General features: G+C 37.1%; 1 protein-coding gene and 2 long non-coding RNA genes across 3 annotated transcripts in view; all 3 read right to left on the bottom strand.

The window, feature by feature from the left end:
* Window positions 1-6,248, bottom strand: part of LOC129455209 (uncharacterized) — a 67,895-nt gene extending 61,647 nt beyond the window's left edge. Inside the window, exon 1 of the long non-coding RNA XR_012359825.1 lies at window positions 5,630-6,248. This is a non-coding gene — a long non-coding RNA (uncharacterized lncRNA). The remainder of the gene's footprint in view (window positions 1-5,629) is intronic.
* A 1,392-nt stretch (window positions 6,249-7,640) lies between these two features.
* LOC141351543 (uncharacterized) lies at window positions 7,641-11,123 on the bottom strand. The gene is made up of 3 exons (XR_012359826.1): window positions 10,746-11,123; window positions 10,380-10,440; window positions 7,641-9,194 (listed from the first exon to the last, which is right to left on the bottom strand). It is a non-coding gene; the product is annotated as an uncharacterized lncRNA (long non-coding RNA).
* A 1,535-nt stretch (window positions 11,124-12,658) lies between these two features.
* Window positions 12,659-22,788, bottom strand: part of khdrbs3 (KH domain containing, RNA binding, signal transduction associated 3) — a 169,449-nt gene continuing 159,319 nt past the window's right edge. Inside the window, exons 8-9 of the mRNA XM_055220108.2 lie at window positions 20,638-20,696; window positions 12,659-13,236 (exon numbers count right to left, since the gene is read on the bottom strand). Coding sequence (XP_055076083.2) covers window positions 13,145-13,236; window positions 20,638-20,696 — 151 coding nt within the window. The 3' untranslated portion in view covers window positions 12,659-13,144. The remainder of the gene's footprint in view (window positions 13,237-20,637; window positions 20,697-22,788) is intronic.

Genomic DNA, 22,788 nt, shown 5'->3' with positions numbered 1-22,788 from the left:
AAGCATTCAAAATCAGCGTAATATGAGGGTGTCTGATTTGGTGTGTGTGCAGGGCTTCAGACTGCCACCAAAATTTGAGAGTGTGCCACTGAATGTTACTTCCAGTCGCACATGTGCGACCATTAAATTCAACCATTTTTTTGTGATGTGACACTGAATTTGAAACAGCACATTGTACTTTCTGCATCTATCATTAAAGGGTTTATTAGTAATGCAGTGGAAATTAGTAGAAATGTGAATATTTGGTTAGCATGTTGATTTACAGTGTGTGCCCCTAAATTTTCTGGTTGCGCCCCTAAAATTTTCAGTTAGGGGCCATTGTGCTCCTAGTGAAAAAAGTTAATCTGGAGCCCTGGTATGTGGTGTAATGCACAGGTTTTCTTTGGTTTTTTGAGTCCTTGGTCAAGGGGAATGTCAAACATTCCTCTTTGACACGGTTTACTCGCCGTCACGGATGCACAAGCCATGTAAGCACTGGTTTACCACAGTGAAACACTGAGACAGGTCTGACATTGTGCCAAAACCCACAAACAGGCTGCAGATTGGAAAAGCTCAGAGTTCAAGATCCCATAAAATAATCAAAACAAATCTACAGGTACAATATTCTCATGCGTACCTCACAATAACCTAAACGCATTACAGAACAAACCACACAGCAAACATGCTGGAAACATGAATGAAAGCAACACATGTTAGAAATCAGCAATCATCCCTTTATACTCAAATTCTCCAAATTTCATCTTTGATTTTATTCCTTTTTTTAATTCAGTGGGCGAACGCTTCCTCTCGTTTCTTCATTAACTCCGGGTGAAAATCGCTTTCTTTTGCATTCAAATGACTTCCATTTGAAAAAGCAGTTTTCATTATAAATACTGATTGTCTAAATTGAGTATCATTTTTGATAGCCGTAATCCTTTTAAAAAGATACAACAATCATATAGGAGAGACTCAAATAAAACTAGAATACAAATCAAGTCATTTTTCATATTTCAAATGTATAAATCATCTTATATGACTGTCATTTTAATGACCCACAGGCACAGAGATAAGACACAAACGTTGGGTTCTTTCTATTATTTTATGACGTTTTTTTTTTATTTCTGTCTGTTTCTCTCGCATTTTTTAAGCACTGGAACGGTCTCTGAATTGCTGGACATCTCTTCTTGACACCTCTCTGTCTTGTTTTCTCCTCTCCTATCGTTTTCCCTCATCTATTCTCCTCTTTATCTCATTTTGTCTCTACTATTATCTCTCCTCATCACTTTTGCTTATCTCAATCATTGACCTGTGATGGGTTTGCGGTCCCTCATCCCTCTGGCTGGGCAGCTGCCGCAGCTTATGGCCCCTCGTCCTCGGGTCGCAATTAGGCTCCGCGATGGAGGCAGGTCTCTCCGGAGACGCCCTCCCTCCCCTGCAGGACTGAAACAGAACTGGCAGTCTCTGACGCTGATGAGGGGGAACAGTAGCTGAAGGGGAGGGCAGCGGAGCTCCAACCTCTGAGGTCTCACCAGTAAAAGTTTTTCAGAAAAAATGCCACTCTGTTTTTTTTTTGTGCCTGTGTCATAACAGCTCACAGCTTCTGGCAAAGTGAACTGGTCGAATCACACTGTGGGTTTAATAAGTTCTTATTTCATCAGTCTTTTTTGTTCACTTTCACTCATACAGTAGCTTTACTTTATGTGTTTGTTAAGGCAACCATCACTATGACTAGTGCTCATAGAACAGGACGGGTTAATAAGGATTTATTTAATCATCACATTTTTAAATGTAAACATAGTGTGCAGTGTGTCACGAAGAGCTGTGCTTTCTTTCGAATAGGGCAGTGGTCACCAATCCTGGTCCTGGAGGGCCGGTGTCTCTGCATAGTTTAGCTCCAACCCTAATCAAAGACACCTGAAGCACTTTAATTAGCTGCTTCAGGTGTCTTTGATTAGGGTTGGAGCTAAACTATGCAGAGACACCGGCCCTCCAGGACCAGGATTGGTGACCACTGGAATAGGGTGTACACACCAAACGCGAATTCAACAATAGACCCTTTTACTGTTTGTACACAATGATGAGGTATGCTCGCATCTTTAAATGGAAGTAGGGAGAATCAGCAGCGTGTCGAGCTACGCAAGCAGATTAAGCAACACAGACACAGAAAGTTATTTTAAAATAACGACTTTATTAAATTATATCGGGCTACCAGATCCATGTAGTGGAGTGGATAAAAGACGTTAGCAGAAGGCCAAATATATAATATAAATATAAAATATATAATAAAAATATACAAATATTAGTGCAACCATAAAACACAACTTCCAGACATTTTGATGCTGTAAAACGGTTTTGATTTTCTAAGTTGCAAACACATTAGAACCACTGGGGAAGAGCACTACTTCCGTTGCCAAAATGCGTGCACAACTAGTTGATCACATGGGCTGTAAAAGGGTCTATTTGCATAGATTAGATTCCATAGAAAGTCAATCCAAAGATGCAAATAGATACGAACTTGCGTCTTTCGTGCGTTTTATCAGCAAACGTGTCGCCCAATTTGCGTCACTCGCATTGCCCCGTGCGAGTTCGCGTCTTTGCATTGACTTTGCATGTAATTTACTAGCGCAAATCATTAAATTCACGTTTGATGTGTATGCCCCATAAGACATCAGATGATAAAACTTCATGTCCAGATTTTTCCGAGCTGATGTTATGGTGTGTGCACACCAACTGAGAATTAAATTATTTGCGCGAGTAGATTACATACAAAGTCAAAGCAAATTGACTGTGAAACTGTTTTGATTTTCAAAGTTGCTAACACCACTGGGGAACAACACCACTTCCGTTGCCAAAATCCGTGCACAACTATTTGATCATGTGGGCTGTAAAAGGGTCTAATTGCATAGATTACAGTAGATTAGATTACATAGAAAGTCAATGCAAAGATGCAAATAGATGCGAACTTGCGCAGGGCAATTGTGAATGACGCAAATTGGGATTGCTACGAAAACACATGCTATGTGCCTCAAACACGCCTTTCGTGCGTATTCTCGGCAAACGCGACAGCCAATTTGCGTCACTCGCATCGTCCTGTGCGAGTTTGCGTCTTTGCATTGAGTTTGTATGTAATCTACTCGCACATATAATTGAATTCGCGTTTGGTGTGTATGCCCCATAAGATTTCAGATGATAAATCTTCATGACCAGATTTTTCAGAGCTGATGTTATGGTGTGTCCGTTAAGGGCTTCTGTAGAAACATGGTGGCACAAAATGGCGACTTCCATGTAAGGGGACCCTCAGTGTGTAGATAAAAACGTCTCATTCTAAGGTAATAAAAACATAACAGTTCATTATGAAAGGTTTTTAATCACCTCTGATAATATAGTTTTGTATATTATTTTGCATTTCTGTCAAGAGATCCTTCTAAAAATTACACACTGCTCCTTTAAATAATTTGGGCAAAGCAAATTGGCACATATTGGACGAAGCACTGAAAACACACAATAACATTTTTTTCGGGAAATTCCCATGGCACATTGGTGAGCTTATTGGCAGGTCTGGTATCAGAAAATGGAGGACACCATAGCCATTATATTGTAGCCGAATATTATACCGTTATTTACTCCAACGGGAAACGTACATGATGTGTTGTCATGCAAGCCAATCAACGAAGAGCTTATTGACACATCCAGTTGTATCAGAAAATGAAGGAGAGCAATATTGAATATAGCAGTAACAACATAAACAAGCGACTTTCGTGGCACACACATAACTTCCGGTAAACTCCACTAAGAATAAATATCAACAAAGTCCTTTTAAAGTAGTTTATTTATATAAAAAGCAAGATAAACAACACATAGATTACCTAAGAAAACAAAAAAATTTTTCGACAAGATATTTGTTCGAGAGTTCAGTTTAACAACTAGTCAGACCATTAAACAAACAGAAACTGGAAGTAAAGTTCTGACCAGGCGCGTAATCGCGTAACTGCACGTGCATTCGATGAAACCGTCTGTACTCACCTCGCTTTTGGTGCACACGTGATAAGATTTTACTCTTAGTTTTCCTTTTATAATAAAGATAATATTAGCTCCACTTTTCCATAAACTTCCACTGCATTAAAAATATTTTCACACTAGTATGTGACTACATTGTCTGCAAGGCAACTAAATATTTTACAAGACTGTGTACAAGTATTAACAGTGTGTCACTATATTTATTCTTGTAGCTCAGCATGCCAAGGCCAATGTCATGGGTTTGATTCCCAGGGAGCACACAGTGTTAAAAGAATATACGTGAATGCACTGCAAGTCACTTTGAATAAAAGCATCTTCCAAATCCATAAATGTAAACAATTTATAGCAACATGCATATTTAATGATTACAAAACATTATGGCCCTGAGCTGGTCAGAGCCCACTGGGCACATGCTTTTTTGATTTGTGTACTTTACTGTCATGTACTGAGGCAATGAATTCAGAATCACATCCAAGAGATCACTTTTAACATTTGGACTAGGTCTGAGGTTGGTAGTAATTTCTGCTCTCTTTAAATTCAATTATTATTGACTATCCATTAAAACAGGGATATTGAAAAAGTAATTAGCATTCCCCTCTATGAGACCATAATAAAAAACTGAATTATATGATTATACTTTGTTTAAGCCCTTAACAGAACACAGTAGACAATTACACCTACTGTATTCTTGCTAATATCACAGTGCTAACTGTTTGACATTAAATATATTTGGAGAAATACACCTCTGTGTGTTGGGGATAGTTATGTTTGATAAAATATTTTCAACAGGAGTTCTCATTAGAAATCCTTTAAATGCATAAATCTTTGCTTTTCAAAATAAAAGCTGAATAAACATACAAACATATCTTAAAATCTAATAATGTTTAGGGATTGAAACTCAATCAATAGCTAAATCAATAGAAGTCAACTATTGAATTCAGTGCTTTTGAGGCAGCTCAATTTCTTCTTCTTTTACTCTTTTCTTTTAAGGAGAAAGCCACGGAAATGAAAGTAGATTTTTTTTCAAAATTGGGTCAGTTATAAAGGAAAACCAAGTCCTGAGTTTTAATTGGCTCCAGTTTCCAAGATACAGCTTCAGGTCAAAATTGCTTCAAAATTATTTATTTTGTGCGATTTTGCCCCACAACTTTACTGCAAAATGTGATATATCAATGAGAATCGTGCCACACCAATAATTATAAATTTATATTTTTATTGATACCAATAACACAACCTTTTTAAACATTTTCATGCTTATTTTTGTGAAAAACCAACCAAATTGGCAATGACACTTTCACAAGCCACCAAATGTAACTGTATGATGCACAGATCTGGTCAAGACAATCCCAGATATGGGCCTTATCTGGCCGAAATCAGGGTGTTGTTGTAGCCCACACACAGCCACGGACTCCACCCCTCAAATGGCCCTTAAGCTGCTAGCCCAAAGGATACCAAAATCATGCCTGAAGCGGACCAAAACTCACTCACAACTTCTTTTATGTCCCTGAAATCAGCCTTAACTGGCCCAGAACACTGCCTGAATCCCCAACAAAGAGCCAAACTGCCAACACCTTTACACAAACGTATTGAACGGGTTAACTCGTACAGAACTGAATTTCTGTCATTTACTCACCCATCTTCTAAAATGTGTGTGATGTCCTGTTATTCTGGCCTCAAAAATGAGAAGTAGATCATCAGACTCCGTGCACTATGTTACACATATTTTGAAGCCACACTATAGATTTGTGCGAGGTACTGACCAAAATTTTAATCTTTGGTCGCCCTCGTGATTTGTCGCCTCGTCTCACCGTTAAACTTTGAGCCGGAAGTACTGCGGAATCATTGCCATATAAGGAAAAGTGGTATGAAATATTTGCTACATGTCGCTATATAAGTATAAAATATCGATTAATTATATTTAATATCTATGTACGGTTAAATATGAAGAGTTTCGTTGCAAAACGAGATAACCACCGTTTTTTTAATTGTTCAGAAATCTCGTTTTTTGGTTGTGCATTCCAATTAATTTCAATGCAACTGCAGTTGGTTTGTTTTGATTTAAACCTTCATAACTTAAAGATTACAGCTAAGTAGCACCATAAAACAAAATAATAACATGATAACATAATAATAAGCATGTTTTGACAAAAATGTTAAAAAATCGATTTATCTCGTTTTGCAACGAAACTCTTCATATTTAGATCACTTGGTGTGTGATTTGCGTTTTGTAATGTACAGTATAAACGTCAGCTTTTATTTTATGGATTCAAACAAGCACAATCCCTTTGAAAATCTTGCATAATGACTTTTAGTTAATGTGTGATTTGACATATATATAAAAGTATATACCATAAAATGTAATGCAGCAGAAAATTAAATAATTGTTAATTAATTTGCCATTTAGCTATAGTTATGTTTTCTATTTTCTGCATTAAAAATATTCAAAACACATAGTTCATGGACTAAAACTTTTTTCAATTTGGATCCTATACTAAACCAGTTTAATGTTAAACTGATAAAATAACACCATAATGTCTCATTGTTTTTATAAAGATTACCTTATAGTGGATAATGTGGACGTAATAGTGTACATGTAACCAGTGCAGTCTGCATTAGGTTGTTGGAGAAATCTATGGATGGAATGTCTTGCCATTAATTTTGATGGGTAAAAAAGAAAAAAAAATCAATATATGCAGTAAAAAGCATTAAATAGTTTTAAACAATAACAACAAACACTATACTTTTAAACAATACAGACACTCAAAAAGGAAAGAAACATATGAGGAAAATGGAAATGTCATTTGATTGCAACAGAAATAAATCAGAAATTATTTTAATTAAAAACAATTTGCAACTTTACTTAAATAATACAATTACAATACAATTTCTGTTGCACTTGTTTACAAAATCACAATGAATAAAACCAGAAAAAGTGTGATTGACATTTCCTCTTATTTATTTCATCAAAATTGTATGTATTGTGGTGCCTTAGATAAATGAATGGGGAACAGTGACTCATGAGTAACAACACATACTCTCATCTCATCAATTTAACTCATAAAGTTATATCTCTAACTTCTATTTCATCGTGAAGAAAATAAGATGACAGGTTGATAAATAAAATAAGACACCTGTGCAGGCTTAAACTTCATTTCTGTCTACAGAAAACACTCAAAAATTCACACAATGGGAGAAATTAGCTACAAATGCATTAACATTTTGCAAATAATAATAATAATAATTATGAGCCCAGACAGAAGAATCGAGGGCCTAAATCGAACCTCCCGGGTAAAGTAAAATATAAATTATTGGCACACTTGAAGTTCGATGTTAAACAGTCTTCAGTTTTCAACACTTCAAACATTAGAATGAAATATAAATTAGGCTTCTGACATGTAATTAACCACATTTACAAATTTTTTTCAACTCAACAGTGTCTTCGACTGTTTTACACCAAACTGAAGATCTGTCAGGAGACGTCTGCTGTCCATGGTGCTGAAAGAGCTTTCAAAGTCTGGATACACAATTACATTCCAGCAACTTACTTTCACTCTTTTACTAACTGTTATATCTAAAATATTATATTTATTTTAATATGTTTTATTATATATGAACTTTACTTTGACTTTATATAATTGGGAATTTTTGCATTGGGAAGTTCTCATTAAGCACTCCTCCAGTATACTACATACTGGACAGATAAAAAATGTGACAAAATTATGCAAATAATAAAAGTTATTTATATGCAAATTCTCCAATTTTCATAATTGTCGCAGGTCTTCTCCCACCTTTAAAATAGCTACTGTGTGCTTATGTATTACCAACAGAAGGCAAGAAATTATGCAGTGACTAAAACCATATTATGAATGAGACCATGACTCCCAAAATCTGACCACTGATTGGTGCAGATGATAGACATTTGGTATAATGTGCATATGCACCACTGTGTCTGGCCTAATACCTGTTCAAACAGTCATCTGTCAGGACAACTTCAAAGACTAAAAGTTTATTGATCTTTGTAGATCACAGCCTCTTAGGAACACAGAGGAACTTGTCCATTTGATCACAGAGGTTTAATAAAGGTGAAATAAAAGTGAAAGTGTATGAAATGAATAAACTTAAAGGAGAAAATCTGCATATAAAATATGCTAAATTAATTTTACATTAGATTAATTCAGCATTAAAATGACACAACAATGCATTTTATATGGGACTTTTTCATATTGACTTATTGAGAATATAACTGCAGTTGTTATAGATATGCGTGTGCAGATTCTCAAATTCACCTTTTAATGTTTTATGAAACCACATAAGACCAGTATCACTGGATGAGAGTTGAATACTCTTACTGTATCTGTTTCAGAACAACATGAAGATCAATGGAAACCAGAGCAGGAGTAAAGTGAGCCAGTGTTTATGCTTTTACAGTATGTGTATGTGCTTTTACATGATGATACCCAACACAGTAATCAATTTGACCAACAACTTGTTGTCTATGATTTTATAGGATGTATACGTTTCCTGTCTTTAGCTCTAAGCATAAAACACATTTCTGAAAGCTTTGATCTAAGGGGTTAGCAAGAAGGTCTTATAAGATGTCACTTATGTACTTAATCTCATTTTAAAATAAATAACGTAATTTCCTATGACCTGTATCAGGACCAAACGCTAGGTAATGCTATTAATCTCCTCCATGCTTATTCAGTCTCTCTGGTTCCTCCGAGCAGAGTAAAAAATTTCCGTCTAAATGTGTTAGCATGCGACACATGCCCCCGTTACCCAGAGTTCTTTGCGCAGACAGAAGCGAGTTCACCATCAGTGCAACCTGCTGCAAAATGCATGTAGGAACCTATAGAGCGACTCCGGGCCAGCTGCGAAAAGCACCATTTCCTTGGCACGTTCTCCTAAGAGGATCGGAGAGCCCCGTTTCCTGAGTGAGAAAAGAGTTGACCAATCGGCTGTCTGTTATTGCCACATTAGCGCTCTTAGTATGGCACTTTGTGACCTTGTTGAGGTTCAGGAGCCTCTTGGAGAAACTTCCAGTGGATATTTAGTCTTCCCTGTGGAGCGTTGTTCTCCTCTGTAGGCCACAAGGGTGTTTTTTAAGCTTGGCTTTTGTTTTCTTCTTGCTGAGTATGTGCTCTTTACGTTGGTGGTCATGTGGTGAGTTTACAAGATCAGAGAACCACCAAATCCTCCTAAAAACAAAAACATGAAGGACATTGAAGAATCACATTAAAAAAGCATGTAAAACTCTTACTGTACACTGTAAAAAATCCAGTATGAAGGTAAACAACTTGGTTTTGCAAGTTAATTCAACCTACTGTTTTAAGTACACTTCTTGAGTATTTTAAGTACATTGTCCAAGCATCTGTGCCTTATCAGATTGTTTGTCTTGGGAAAAAAATGACTTTACTAAAAAAAAATGTCACTACGTTCTAAAGCATAGAATGATACCGTATTCCTTTTATATTGCATATTAAAATTTATTTAATACCCAATTACATACAAATTGTGTACTTTTACTTTTCTTGAGTAAAAGTACAAAAGTACTTTTTACTTAAAGGTGCAGGGTGTAATTTTTAGAAGGATCTCTTGACAGAAATGCAAAATAATATACAAAACTATATTATCAGAGGTGTATAAAGACCTTTTTATAATGAACCGTTATGTGTTTATTGCCTTAGAATGAGACGTTTTATTTACATACACAGAGGGTCCCCTTACATGGAAGTCGCCATTTTGTGCAACCATGTTTCTACAGAAGCCCTTAACAGACAAACTTTTTTTACGAAGTTGTCTCCAATGATGACATGTTAGTCCGGTAGCGTCTACCGTACAGGTAGCTTCTCTATGTGTTTTAAAAGCAAGAGGTGAGCAGTGGACTGAGCCGTTGTGGTGTAAGGATGCAAAAAAAAGCAGGCTTTGTCTTGGTTCTCTTCTGACTGAGTAATCAGACTTTATCAGACAGAGAGACATCAGGATAAGACTAGGACTGGTCAGATCTGTCCTGTTTTTATATTTTTAACAGCTCTCTGTCTCCGGCCCTTGTCGCTGGAGATAAGGATGTTTGTCCCTTTGAGTCTGGGATTTAACTGCAGACAAACTCAATCTAACTCTGCTTCTCCTCCATCACTGCCAGTACTCGAATCTAATCTGTACTAACATCACTGTAACACAGATATTGTTTTTTTATTGCCATCCAGTTATATTCTGAAAACATGTTACAATTTTGGTGGCAGAGTTCATTTTTATTCAAATATTTCTTGTAATTACCAAGTGCCAGATTACACTGAGCCTGCACTTCATATAATAAAAAGTATTGCTTGACAGCATTAATAGTTATTTTCAGAAGCATGCATAAATAAATCAATCAATCTCACCTTCAAACAAACAGAGAAAAGCTTCAGTGGTTTTCGTGGCTTCGGGCCCAGCTATCACAATCTGAAAACAAGAACACCGATTGATAATAAAACGAAAACAAACAAAAGTCCATCCAAAGTCATCTGCAAAGCTGCATGAATCTATGAATCACACACTGATTTAAAACACATTTATCTCCTTCTTAAAAATTAGTTTTTAATGCAACTATTTATTCATCTTTTTACAAATTTACTTCTAATTTAAGTTGCTCATCAAAAGCGAGCCAAGACAAGTTAAATGAACAGTTTTGTTTATATTTAATCCAGTTTAAGAGCTAGTTTAGATAAGTAATAAGTGTTTAGTGATGAGACTCGATTGTTGTTTACCTTGTATAACGGAGGCCTGTATATACAGCTACCAGCATCAGCCATCAGATCTGAGGTCAGCTGAGGTCATTTAGTGGTCATGTTGTTTAGTGGACTATAGAGACGGTCATGTGACCGGAAGGGGAAGAAAGAGCAAAAACAGCAAGCAGAAAAAGGCGGGACATCCCCCAAAAGAACCAAATTCAAAAGCCATTTTATATGCACTAGTGAATATTAAAATATAACGGTTAGTAAACAAAGACAATATCTTGCATTACTAACTTATCATATTCATATAGTCCATCAAAATTATATTAAAGGGATAGTTCATCAAAAAATTAAAATTCTGTCATCAGTATTGTTGTTTCACACTTCTGCTGAACAAAAATGAAAAAATTAAATAACAGATCTGGGGCACCATTGACTTCCATAGTATTATTGTTTCCTCATATGGAAGTCAATGGTGCCCCAGATCTGCCTGGTTAAAACATTCTTCAAATTATCTTCATCATTTGTGTTCAGCAGAACAAAGAGGTATAAGAAATGATGACATGATGATTTCACCCTGTGGTAAACCGTCCCTTTAACATTAGCAGTGATGTATTATTATTAAATATTTAACTTTTTTAAGAAACATTTTTTAATGCTTTAACACTGAATATGGTATCATGATGACGTGTTTTCAAGTAGAAAAATCTACAGTATAAAAGATAAGAAGGCTTTATAATTGCAAATTTAGTTCAAGATAATCCTGGAGTGTTATATTACAAATGGGTGTGAATTTAATTATACAGGCTGTAATTAAATGTATTATACAGTGGCAATTTCTGTCTTTACAGTAACATGAATCAGACTAATTTAGAAAATATATATACGGGAAAGTCGTGTTTTAAAAAGCATTGCCAGTAGTATATTTTTTTGGGCAAGCGTTTATGTTGAGTTTAGGAATTTTCATTCTGTGAGGTTTTTATTTTATAATGCAAGCTACACTTCTGCTCATAATGTACACAGATGTTAGTTTAGATTATGAAGGTAAATAAGGACAAAATCTTCTCGTTGTTTTTCTTTCAAAATGTTTATTTTATAATCAACCAAGACGAGAATTAAAGGGCTTACACAAGCTTACAAAGATTATAGCTCTTAACAGAAGTGTATTAAACTGCCACCACCAATAACACAATAACTAACTATCATCATTTAAAATTCAAGAGACAATTGATTCGAGTTTTAAAATAGTTTACACTGCTAGTCAATGTGTATTTGGTTTAGAAGTGAATGGTTAACACTTTGTTGTGCACTTGAAATGCATTACAGTTTTATATACACAATTTGCAAACAAATGGCGTCGCACACCTGAAGTCAATAAAAAAAGTCTCAAAATATACAAAGAACAATTCCCGCACACTATCTGCTTGCTGAAAAAATGTATTTAATGAAAGTTGCGTTGCAACGTTTCGATCAACTGCCTGATGAAGATCAGTTGATCGAAACGTTGCAACGCAACTTTCATTAAATACATTTTTTCAGCAAGCAGATAGCGCGCGGGAACTGCTCTCTGTATATACACAATTTGCAAAAATTGCTGAATTCTCTTTTAAACATCTCACACTGTCGCAAGATAAGCTTTGGTTTTATTTTAAGTACTGTGTTTTTATACTAATGGACGGTCCAAAGAAAACCCAACATTATATTGTTTTGTGTTGTGTAATACATTAGAAAACTACACAGCAAAGTGTCACAACTTCTGTTTGATAAATTATCATTGAGTTTCAGAATTTCTTAAATGAATCGCTCAGACATTTGGGAAATTGAATCGGAGGCTTCAGTCCTACTCGTAATTTTCGTCAACCACAGAGCTCACGAAAGGGTTAAAACGTTCAACACAAAAATCAATTCGAAAGCACGCAGGCTTTTCTCATCCAAACTAAAACTGCACGACATGCTCCTATAAGCCCTTTAACACTGAACTTCCCACTTAAAAAAGAGAAATGAGGAAAACAACAATATGTGCATCAAGATCGTTTTTTATATTTTCGTTAAAGGTACAATGTACAAGGGACACATTGAAGCTGGTAACCCTTCAGAAATAAAGTATCTACAAAAACCAACCTGGCTAAATCTAAACATCAAACACTTCATTTAACCCCGCCCCTAACCACGAGTGCCCCTGTGATATATGTGGCTTAATCTGAATTCTGATTGGTTGTCTGGTACTACATTATCTAGTGAACAGTTTGTGGGGATTGTCCGTCTAACAAGAGCCTACCGGCAACAGACCCAGGTCCAAAAAATGTATTATACCCATCCACTTCTTTAACTTGCTTTATATTTTTGTTGTTTTGGTTGCTTTTATTCGAAAAAGGAAATAGAGTCCATAGAAAATCCATTACTTGGAGGGGCACGGGAAGGACTGTAGCAGGTCAGAACCGGGAATACGGTTGCTCTCTGTAAACTCCTTTGCTCGTTCTTGCCGGTGGCGCCTTCTTGCGACTGTTTGTCCATTCCTCCTGGCCTGAAAAAGGAAACACTGTGGTTATAAAATGAGACGTAAGAAAGTTGACTGGCCTTTTTGTAATAGACAGACCCAAGTTAGAACTCTTTGTAATAATATTTAAATGTAAATGGAATATATTCATGCATGTTTTCCCAATAAACTTCATCTCAAAACTTCATCTAAAAACATTGCAAGACAATGTTTTACAAAATCCTCTCAAATGTGAAAATGTTACTCGTGTAATGAAAGATCTCTCACACCAGATACGAATGAAGCATTATTGTGATTTACATGTTAAGTCAATGCGAAGACACGATAGACATCCTACGGCGTGATTCGCATGAATGAAGTGGCGCGAATGACGTGATTCGCACGAATGTTGTGGTGCGAATTGAGCGTTTCAGGCATATGACACGTGTAATGTTAAAAAATTGAAACTTCGCGCCACGTTAATTAATCAGGAGCTTGCTCTAGGCAAAAATACGAAAAAAACAATGGAGAAGAAAATCATTGTCGCCGTATGTGGATACCCGGAGCTTTACAACACATCTTAGTACTTTTATAGAAACAGGAATAAAAAGGATCTTGCTTGGAAATAAGTGAGTGAGGCGGTTGGACAATCTGGTAAGTTGTAAAAAATGCTCTTTACTCAATTTGAGATTCATTTGTGGGATGCACATCCAGCGCACGAAGCTCCCGTTTCACCACATCCCAAAGATGCTCTATTAGGTTGAGATCTGGTGACTGTGGGGGCCATTTTAGTACAGTGAACTCATTGTCATGTTCAAGAAACCAATTTGAAATGATTTGAACTTTGTGACATGGTGCATTATCATGCTGGAAGTAGCCATCAGAGGATGGGTTCATGGTGGTCATAAAGGGATGGACATGGTCAGAAACAATGCTCAGGTAGGCCGTGGCATTTAAATGATGCCCAACTGGCACTAAGGGGCCTAAAGTGTGCCAAGAAAACATCCCCCAAACCGTTACACCACCACCAGCCTGCACAGTGGTAAAAAGGCATGATGGATCCATGTTCTCATTCTGTTTACGACAAATTCTGACTCTACCATCTGAATGTCTCAACAGAAATCGAGACTTATCAGACCAGGCAACATTTTTCTAGTCTTTAACTGTCCAATTTTGGTGAGCTCGTGCAAATTGTAGCCTCTTTTTCCTATTTGTAGTGGAGATGAGTGGTATCCGGTGGGGTCTTCTGCTGTTGTAGCCCATTAGCATCAACAAGGCATTTTCGCCCACAGGACTGACGCATACTGGATGTTTTTCCCTCTTCACACCATTCTTTGTAAATCCTAGAAATGGTTGTGCGTGAAAATCCCAGTAACTGAGCAGATTGTGAAATACTCAGACCGGACCATCTGGCACAAACAATCATGCCATGCTCAAAATTGCCTAAATCACCTTTCATTCCCATTCTGACATTCAGTTTGGAGTTCAAGAGATTGTCTTGACCAGGACCACACCCCAATGCACTGAAGTAACTGCCATGTGATTGGTTGATTAGATAATTGCATTAATGAGAAATTGAACAGGTGTTCTTTGTACAGTATCTATTTAATGAACAAAAGCAAAGTAACATAGGTTTGAAATAACCTGAGGATGAGTAGATGTTCAAAAAAAAAATAATAATAATTTTCGGGGACGCTATTCCTTTAAAAAAAATTAAACGTCAAATTTTGCTACTTTGACTCAAGCCGGCCACTGCTATTGATTTGTTGTCTAACAAGATTCAATCTGAAGCAAATATGCATGCAACTTTTACAAAACAACATCAATTTCCAACTTACAGTGACAAACCACCATCTAATATCTGACTTTCGAAGCACCTGACATCCACTGTAAATTATTAACCGTCTAACTAAACCTGACCATCAGAGACCCCCTTAGAAACACCTTCAAACCATTTCACTTTTGTCCTTCACCTGCGAAAGAACAAAACACCTTTAATTGCATTCAAGGATCAAATGGCCACTTGAAAGGGTTTTACCGGAGTGCCCTCGGGCAAGAGGTTACCGCGGCCATTAGCGTAACAGCACAGCTCATTCGCCACAGTCCGCGTCGATGGACGGACACGGTATCGACGGGCGCTTTTGTGTGATCTCGCTCCCTTCCGACTATCCTTATAGGAGCAGAAAGGCACAAAGGCTGTGACTATCGTATTTTTCACACTGAGAGCAATAGCCAATAATCTTTAATTAAAGAGCTGTCAGTCTCAGGCCGGCTTAAAAGCAAAGGGTTCAGATGCACTGTCCTTGCGTTTAGACAGAACAAGGGTGTGTTTCAGACGAATAATAGGAAGTTCTCTTTTGAACTGTCAAGCTGTCTGTGTTTTGTGCCACCCGGAAAAGTGTTAACTGGAATGTTATGGATTGCTCATGTGAGTGTGTTTGTGTGACTCGATTTTAAACGAAACAGCAAAAAGTGTCAGAACAAGACCGACAAAATGTAGGCTAAAATATAAAGACAGTGTTTATACAACATTCTCATTCTCAACTATTAATTTATTAGACAAATGTCTTTACTCTAATGTAAACTAAATAGATCTCATTTCTATGAATCAGCAAACTTGGCCTCTGGTGTTATTGCGTTTCATGTTTATGTGCTTTAATTAAATAAGCAAACATCACTATAAACAAAGATTAGGTTATTTTTTAGTAAACTGTGTGCTATAAACATGAGTGAAACCTAATGCTGTGTACACACCAAACGCAAAGTATCCCTTTCCTTGCTCTATAATAACTCGCGGGATTTAACTTCGTGTCGTGAGAATTTTACGCTTGAGTTTAATATTTTCAACTTTTGCAGAAGACACGTTTAAGGAGAATATTTTTGTGTGTTAAGCAGTAATCGCGCCTCTCAATTTGCGTCATTCGTATAGTCCCGGGCAAGTTTGCGTCTTTGCCTTGACTTTGTATGTAATCTTCTTGCGCAAATTGTTAAATTCGCTTTTGGTTTGTACGCCCCATAGTTCTGCATACACAACAAATGCGAAGCATCGCGTTCATCCCTCTAGATAACTAGTGGGAATTTAACTTCATTTCATGCTAATTTTTCGCTTGAGTTTAATATTTAACTTGCATGGAAAACGCGTTTATGGCGAATAGCGTGTATTTTCACAGCAATCCCACTGCCCAATTTACATAATTAGTATCCTCCCGCACAAGTTCATGCCTAGTTGCGTCTTTGCATTGACTTTGTATGTAATCTACTCATGCAAATAGTTTAATTCGCATTTGATGTGTACGCCCCATAGTGTTGCGTACACAACAAATGCGAAGCATCGCGTTCATCGCTCTAGAAAACTCCAGGTATTTATCTTTGTGTCATGCAAATTGTCCGCTTGAGTTAAATATTTTAAACTTGCGTGGAAGACACATTTATGGTGAATAGCGCGTATTTTCACGATAATCGCACCGCCCAAATCACGTAGTTAGTATTGTCCTGCACAAGTTCACGCCTATTTGCATCTTTGCATTGACTTTGTATGTAATCTACTCATGCAAATAGTTTAATTCGCATTTGATGTGTACGCCCCATAGTGTTGCGTACACAACAAATGCGAAGCATCGCGTTCATCGCTCTAGAAAACTCCAGGTATTTATCTTTGTGTCATGCAAATTGTCCGCTTGAGTTAAATATTTTAAACTTGCGTGGAAGACACATTTATGGTGAATAGCGCGTATTTTCACGATAATCGCACCGCCCAAATCACGTAGTTAGTATTGTCATGTGAAGTTCATGCCTATTTGCATCTTTGCATTGACTTTGTATGTAATCTACTCACGCAAATAGTTACATTTGCTTTTGGCGTGTACGTCCCATAGTGCTGCGTACACAACAAATGCGAAGCAACGCGTTCCTCACTCTAGATAAGGGCTTCCCAATCCTGGTCCTCGAGACCCCCTGACAGAAAGTTTTACGGCGGTTTCACACCGCAAGCGTGAGCAGCGAGTAGGCGGCATGTGTTTTTTCGGCACCCATGTTAACAAGTTAAAGCATGCACATCGCACGCGTGAGCAGCGCGTGCTCGCGTGGCAGGAGCGTCGCTGAAGCAGCAGTGCTGCGATCGTTTCGGCGTCAGCTCTATTTTTGCTGCACTGCTTACGCTCAATTAAAGTGACAGTGCATTGTTTATGCTTTAAATGGTCGTGGATTGACGCAAAAAGTGTAATTTTACCATAAAATCATAAATGTGACGCCAAGTGTGTTTCGAACAATCATGACTTTGAGCAATTTAAAAGAAAGGAGTGAAATATTTAAAAACACCAGAAGACTGCGCTGTAATTCACTGTCTGCCCAGCACTAAATGAGTCCTCATCTATAATCTTCAGAGAAATATATACATCTATAAATCTATGTTTAAACTGTTGAAGGGAAACACGATCGACTGCTTCATGCTGTCAATCACTGAGTGAATTTATTATTTTATAGTAAAACTTCAGAGAAACAGATTTAATAATGTGCCATGGGCTTTTTATGTCTATAATTGCGTATTGTGTCTATATCTGTCATTACACGGACCAGAACAGCACGAAAACAATGTGGATTAAACAAATCACAGTTATATAAATTACACTGACCGTCAAAAGGCGTCTTGAAGAGGTTTTGCTCATAAATGCATGTAAAATAAAGGAATGTTAACTTGAGACTTTTATACTGTTATTTATCTGCACAGTATGTGCTGCAAACGCAGCCGGTGTGAAAGCACAATGGACACGCGCAGCAAACGCTCTCCTCACACGCTGCTCACACTACGCATACGCGCTGCTCACGCTTGCAGTGTGAAACCAACGTCAGATGTCTCTTTATTTAAAACACCTGATTCAACTTATTAGCCTACTTCAACTATGTCTGCACTAGATAACTCTCGGGATTTAACTTTGTGTCATGCAAATGTCCAGTTGAGTTTAATATTTTTAAATTGCATGGAAGATGCGTTTATGGTGAATAGCGCATATTTTAGTGGCAATCGCGGCGCCCAAATCACATAATTAGTATCGTCCTGTGCAAATTCACGCCTATTCGCATGTTTGCATTGAATTTGTATGTAATCTACATTCGCAAATAGTTAAATTCGCTTTTGGTATGTACGCCCCATAGTGCTACGTACACAACAAATGTGAAGCATCGCACTCCTCGCTCTAGATAACTCTCGGGATTTAACTTCATGTTATGTAAATTGTCTGCTTGAGTTCAATATTTTCAAATTGCATGGAAGACACGTTTATGGTGAATAGCACATATTTTAGCGTCAATCGCGGTGCCCAATTCACATCATTAGTATTCCCGCGCATACCCCATTGGCAGATGTTTTTTTGCTAGTTTTATGCACAAATTCACTTAAATTTTATATTTTTGTCTAGTACTTAAAAAATACCAAAATGATAAGTAAGAAAGTATTTTTTGCAGTGTAAGCCAGTGGTTCTCAAACTGGGGTCCGGGGCCCCCAGGGGGGCCGCGAGATGGTGCCAGGGGGGCCGCAATTTTATGACATTTTATAAAATACATTAATTTATCGTGAATTCTGTGTAATTAAACCTAAAAAAATAAGGCTACTACTTTGTATAACTTAATAATATGTTTTGTTTAATAAAAATTTTACATTTTAGAATAGTTTTTGTCATAAATTTTCTTTGGGGGGGGGGGGCTGCGAAGGAATGCCCCGTACACAAGGGGGGCCGCACGCGGAAAAAGTTTGAGAACCACTGGTGTAAGCATATTTATTTTTAAGAGTGTAGATTAAATGTTATAATGAGCAAGCATCATATCTACAAAAAAATATAAGCCTTGAATTTGGGCTCTTCCATTCGGGCAAGGCAACACCATATCAACCACAAAAAAAGCTACATTTAAATGCACCCGGATGATAAACACCCTAAAAATATAAGTCGCAAGTTTTGAGCAGTCAGGCATTATTTACATATTTAAATCTAGTTCTCCATAAAATTAAGTTTCTAAAGCTACATGGCAAACAAAGCTATCCGTTAAATCTGTTCCTAGAAATAGCACAACGGCAAGCACACAAACGCTTACATCTGCACAACTGCCCGCAAACGCATTTGTGTATACTCAGTAAACACACATTAATATTCCAGCTGGTGAAAAAAAATCTAATGGTGCTTCTTATCTGTTTCTGGGACAATGACTTGACATCAGCAATATCAGCAATTTCAGAGCGCTGCAATGCTTTTTCAGATATCAGATTTTTCAGTATCATTCCTATATTCACACATCAGCGTGACCTTACTGTACTTGCCTTTCACAGAACTCGTTCTGTATTTATTGTAATTGTCTGTTCAAGCGAATACAATTGTGCTGTATAGAAACTGCAAGCACAAGGTTTGTAATGCCAGCAGAAACTCGGGAATTGTCTGTGTTGGGGTAAAATAAGCCTCTATTGACCTTTCAAGGTTTTTGAGGTAAATAGCATTATAAAATAAAATACAATCAAGTTTGGATATGCCACAAAAGCATTGTAATCTGCAAAGTATTTAGACACTTTTGGGCAGTTCAGGTAAGACTTTAAACACATGAATGTCATTAGACATGTTTTTATGCTTTTCTTTTGTTTTAATTTTTTTCACTAACTTCGAATCACCAAGTGCATGGTCCCATAATGGTTTAAATAAAGTAAAAACTGGTTTAGTTTATCAAATTTATGTATGATATAGCTATATTTGTTATTTTATGTAATGCAAAAAAATCATACAATCATGCAAAAAGTGTCTAAATATTTAAGCCCAACTGTATATTAATTATTTGTTTATCTAAAGTAGTATATAGTTTGTCGCTAACAATGTATTTTATTATTATTATTAAATACAGATGTTTGCATCATACTGCTGTTGTCACTGTAAAAAATGTTGGGTTATTTTTAACAAAGTGTTGACTCATTTCATTGAGTTGTAATTATTTAATCTATGTTGTGTTGTTTCTACACAAAATGCTGGGTTGTTTTAAATTATTGTTGGGATAAATATAAACATTTTCTGGGTTAATTTAACCAAAAGCTTGGTTTTGTCCCTTATTGACCCAACGCTGGGTTGAAATAACCCAGCATTAGTATCTATCAGCAAAAAGTACAGTGGTTTTACCACGGTGAAGGTTTAAAATTTCGATACACCCATTATCATTGAAAAAAATCATTGTAATGCAGTGCCTGCCATGGCTTATTGTGTCAATGCACTGGTCAGAGTTGAAATTGAGGAAAAATTGGGAAGACATGCTGATGAAATACTGTAGTAATTTCCCACAGGCAAATCACTGTACTTTAGGTGCCTGAGGCAAACAGACGGTTACACCCCTAGATAAGGGGCTGGGGTGAACGTGCACAGACCCCGAGCTATGAACCGTCATTTCACATGATTCAAACTTTATTAATGCAAAAGTTACACTTACCGTACGAGTCATACGATTCTCCACTGATACCGTGACTGTATTCATAATAATCCTCTGAACTGTGGAGAGAAATGAGAAAGAGATATGTAGAGCAATTCAACATGTATGGTTGATGCTTTTGAACAGATCTTAGATTTTATTGAAAGATATACCAAACCAAACTATCCATGAGCCCCATAGAGACAGAGCGCAGTTATGCAAATTTGAAAACCACGCCCACCGGGGGGGAAAGCAATCCAACCGTCTCCATTGACTTTGTATTGCGAGAAGCCGCCTCCTTGTCATTTCTGGCTTATAACAAAAAACTGAATAATGCCTAAAAGCTGCTTTGTGACAATATGTACAGCTAACAAGCCAAAGAACCCAGAAATATGTTTTTATAAGCTGTCGAGCCGTAAAACCCAGCCTTAAGGAGAATAAAGTGGATCGCGACTACGTTTCCCCCTAGTGGACGCAGTTTTACTAATAGAAGTACTATGAAAAGTTGCCTGTTTCCATTTTTGTGTCTTTAAACGCTCGTTTTTTGTGGTCGACAGCTTATAAAAACTTATATACAGATTAAACTTAAAAACAGAATAATACCTAAAAGCTGCTGTTTGACAAGGTGTACATCTAACAAGCCAAAAAAAAAAAAAAATACGTTTTTATAAGCTGTCGACTTTAAAAAACGAGCGTTTAAAGACACAGAAATGGAAACAGGCAACTTTTCATAGTACTTCTATTAGTAAAACTGCGTCCACTAGGAGGAAACGTAGTCGCGATCTACTTTATTCTCCTTAAAGGTTTTACGGCTCGACAGCTTATAAATACTTATTTCTGGTTTCTTTGGCTTGTTAGCTGTACATATTGTCACACAGCAGCTTTTAGGCATTATTCAGTTTTTTGTTATAAGCCAGAAATGACAAGGAGGCGGCCCCCCGCAACACAAAGTCAATGGAGACCGCCGGACCGCTTTCCCCCCCGGTGGGCGCGGTCCTCAGGTTATGACGCGCTGCGCTCTGTCTCTATTCCCTTCCATATTATTCTCTTTTCCTACTATGGAAGTGAATGGGGCTCATGATTAGTTTGAATACAAACATTTCTCAAAATATCTTCCTTCGTGTTCATAACAACAAAAAAATTTATACAGGTTTGTAACAACATGAGAGTGAGAAAATAATGACAGAATTTAAGATATTAAATAGAAAAACTGTGAACCAAATTGTAGCCATAGAGTAGATGTTTGTATGTGTATCCGTACATGTCTTATATATTCACATATGAATAGAAAGAGAGAGAGAGACAGAAAGTCTGTGTGACTGATTCAAGCATATGGCTGCTTGTTTGACATTGTCTGCTCCCTATTTAAATTGATAAAGCAACATCTCAGGCTCCACATCTAGCAGAAGCCATTGGAGAAGTTATTTTCTGCCTTTCATTGGTGTATCTCTGAAGTTTGGCTCCTGGGTCTCTGTCCCTCTCTGCCCCCAAATTGAGTTTTTCTCCCATAGGCCCTCGGCTGAGCTCTCCAGTGTCAATCACAGCTGAATGGAGCCTGAACCTCCAGCTCCCCTAATTTCACCTGCCTGCCTCGGCATGGACGGCGGCATGGAAAAACAGTCATGCAAAACAAAATGATGCTCTACTTCCATGCACTTGAGATTAAGTGACTCATCTAGTTGTCTAATTTCATCATAACCCCTTCTCTTTTATAACTTACCCTTTAATTTTCATAATGTTTTATAGTTGCAGCCCTTGGATTTTTGCTCCCCATACTCAAAATCAGTATTTTTTCCATATAGTGGACTTTGGTTTACTGTTTCAATGCAGTTTAAAATTGCAGTAGGGCACTAAATGATCCCATCTGAGGCATAAGGGTCTTATCTAACAAAATGATAGTCATTTTCGCCAAAAAAAGTACTTTTAAATCACAACTTCTGTTGCCAGTGCGACTTTACTTATTACATAATCACGTCGAAAGGTCGGACACTTGAAACGCACACTTGCGGACCATTTTAAACAATAAAATGAAACAAAGACATGTCATCCAAGATGTTTATGTATTTCTTTGTTCAGTTGAGAAGAAATAAAGTTTTTTTTAGGAAAATATTCCAGGATATTTCTCAATTTAATAGACTTTATTGGACAGTTTCAATGCAGTTTAAAATTGCA

The sequence above is a fragment of the Misgurnus anguillicaudatus genome, chromosome 20, assembly GCF_027580225.2.
Source record: "Misgurnus anguillicaudatus chromosome 20, ASM2758022v2, whole genome shotgun sequence".
Classification (NCBI taxonomy): Eukaryota; Metazoa; Chordata; class Actinopteri; order Cypriniformes; family Cobitidae; genus Misgurnus; species Misgurnus anguillicaudatus.
The sequence above is the reverse complement of the archived record's forward strand: the minus strand, read 5'-3'. Positions and strand labels throughout refer to the sequence as shown.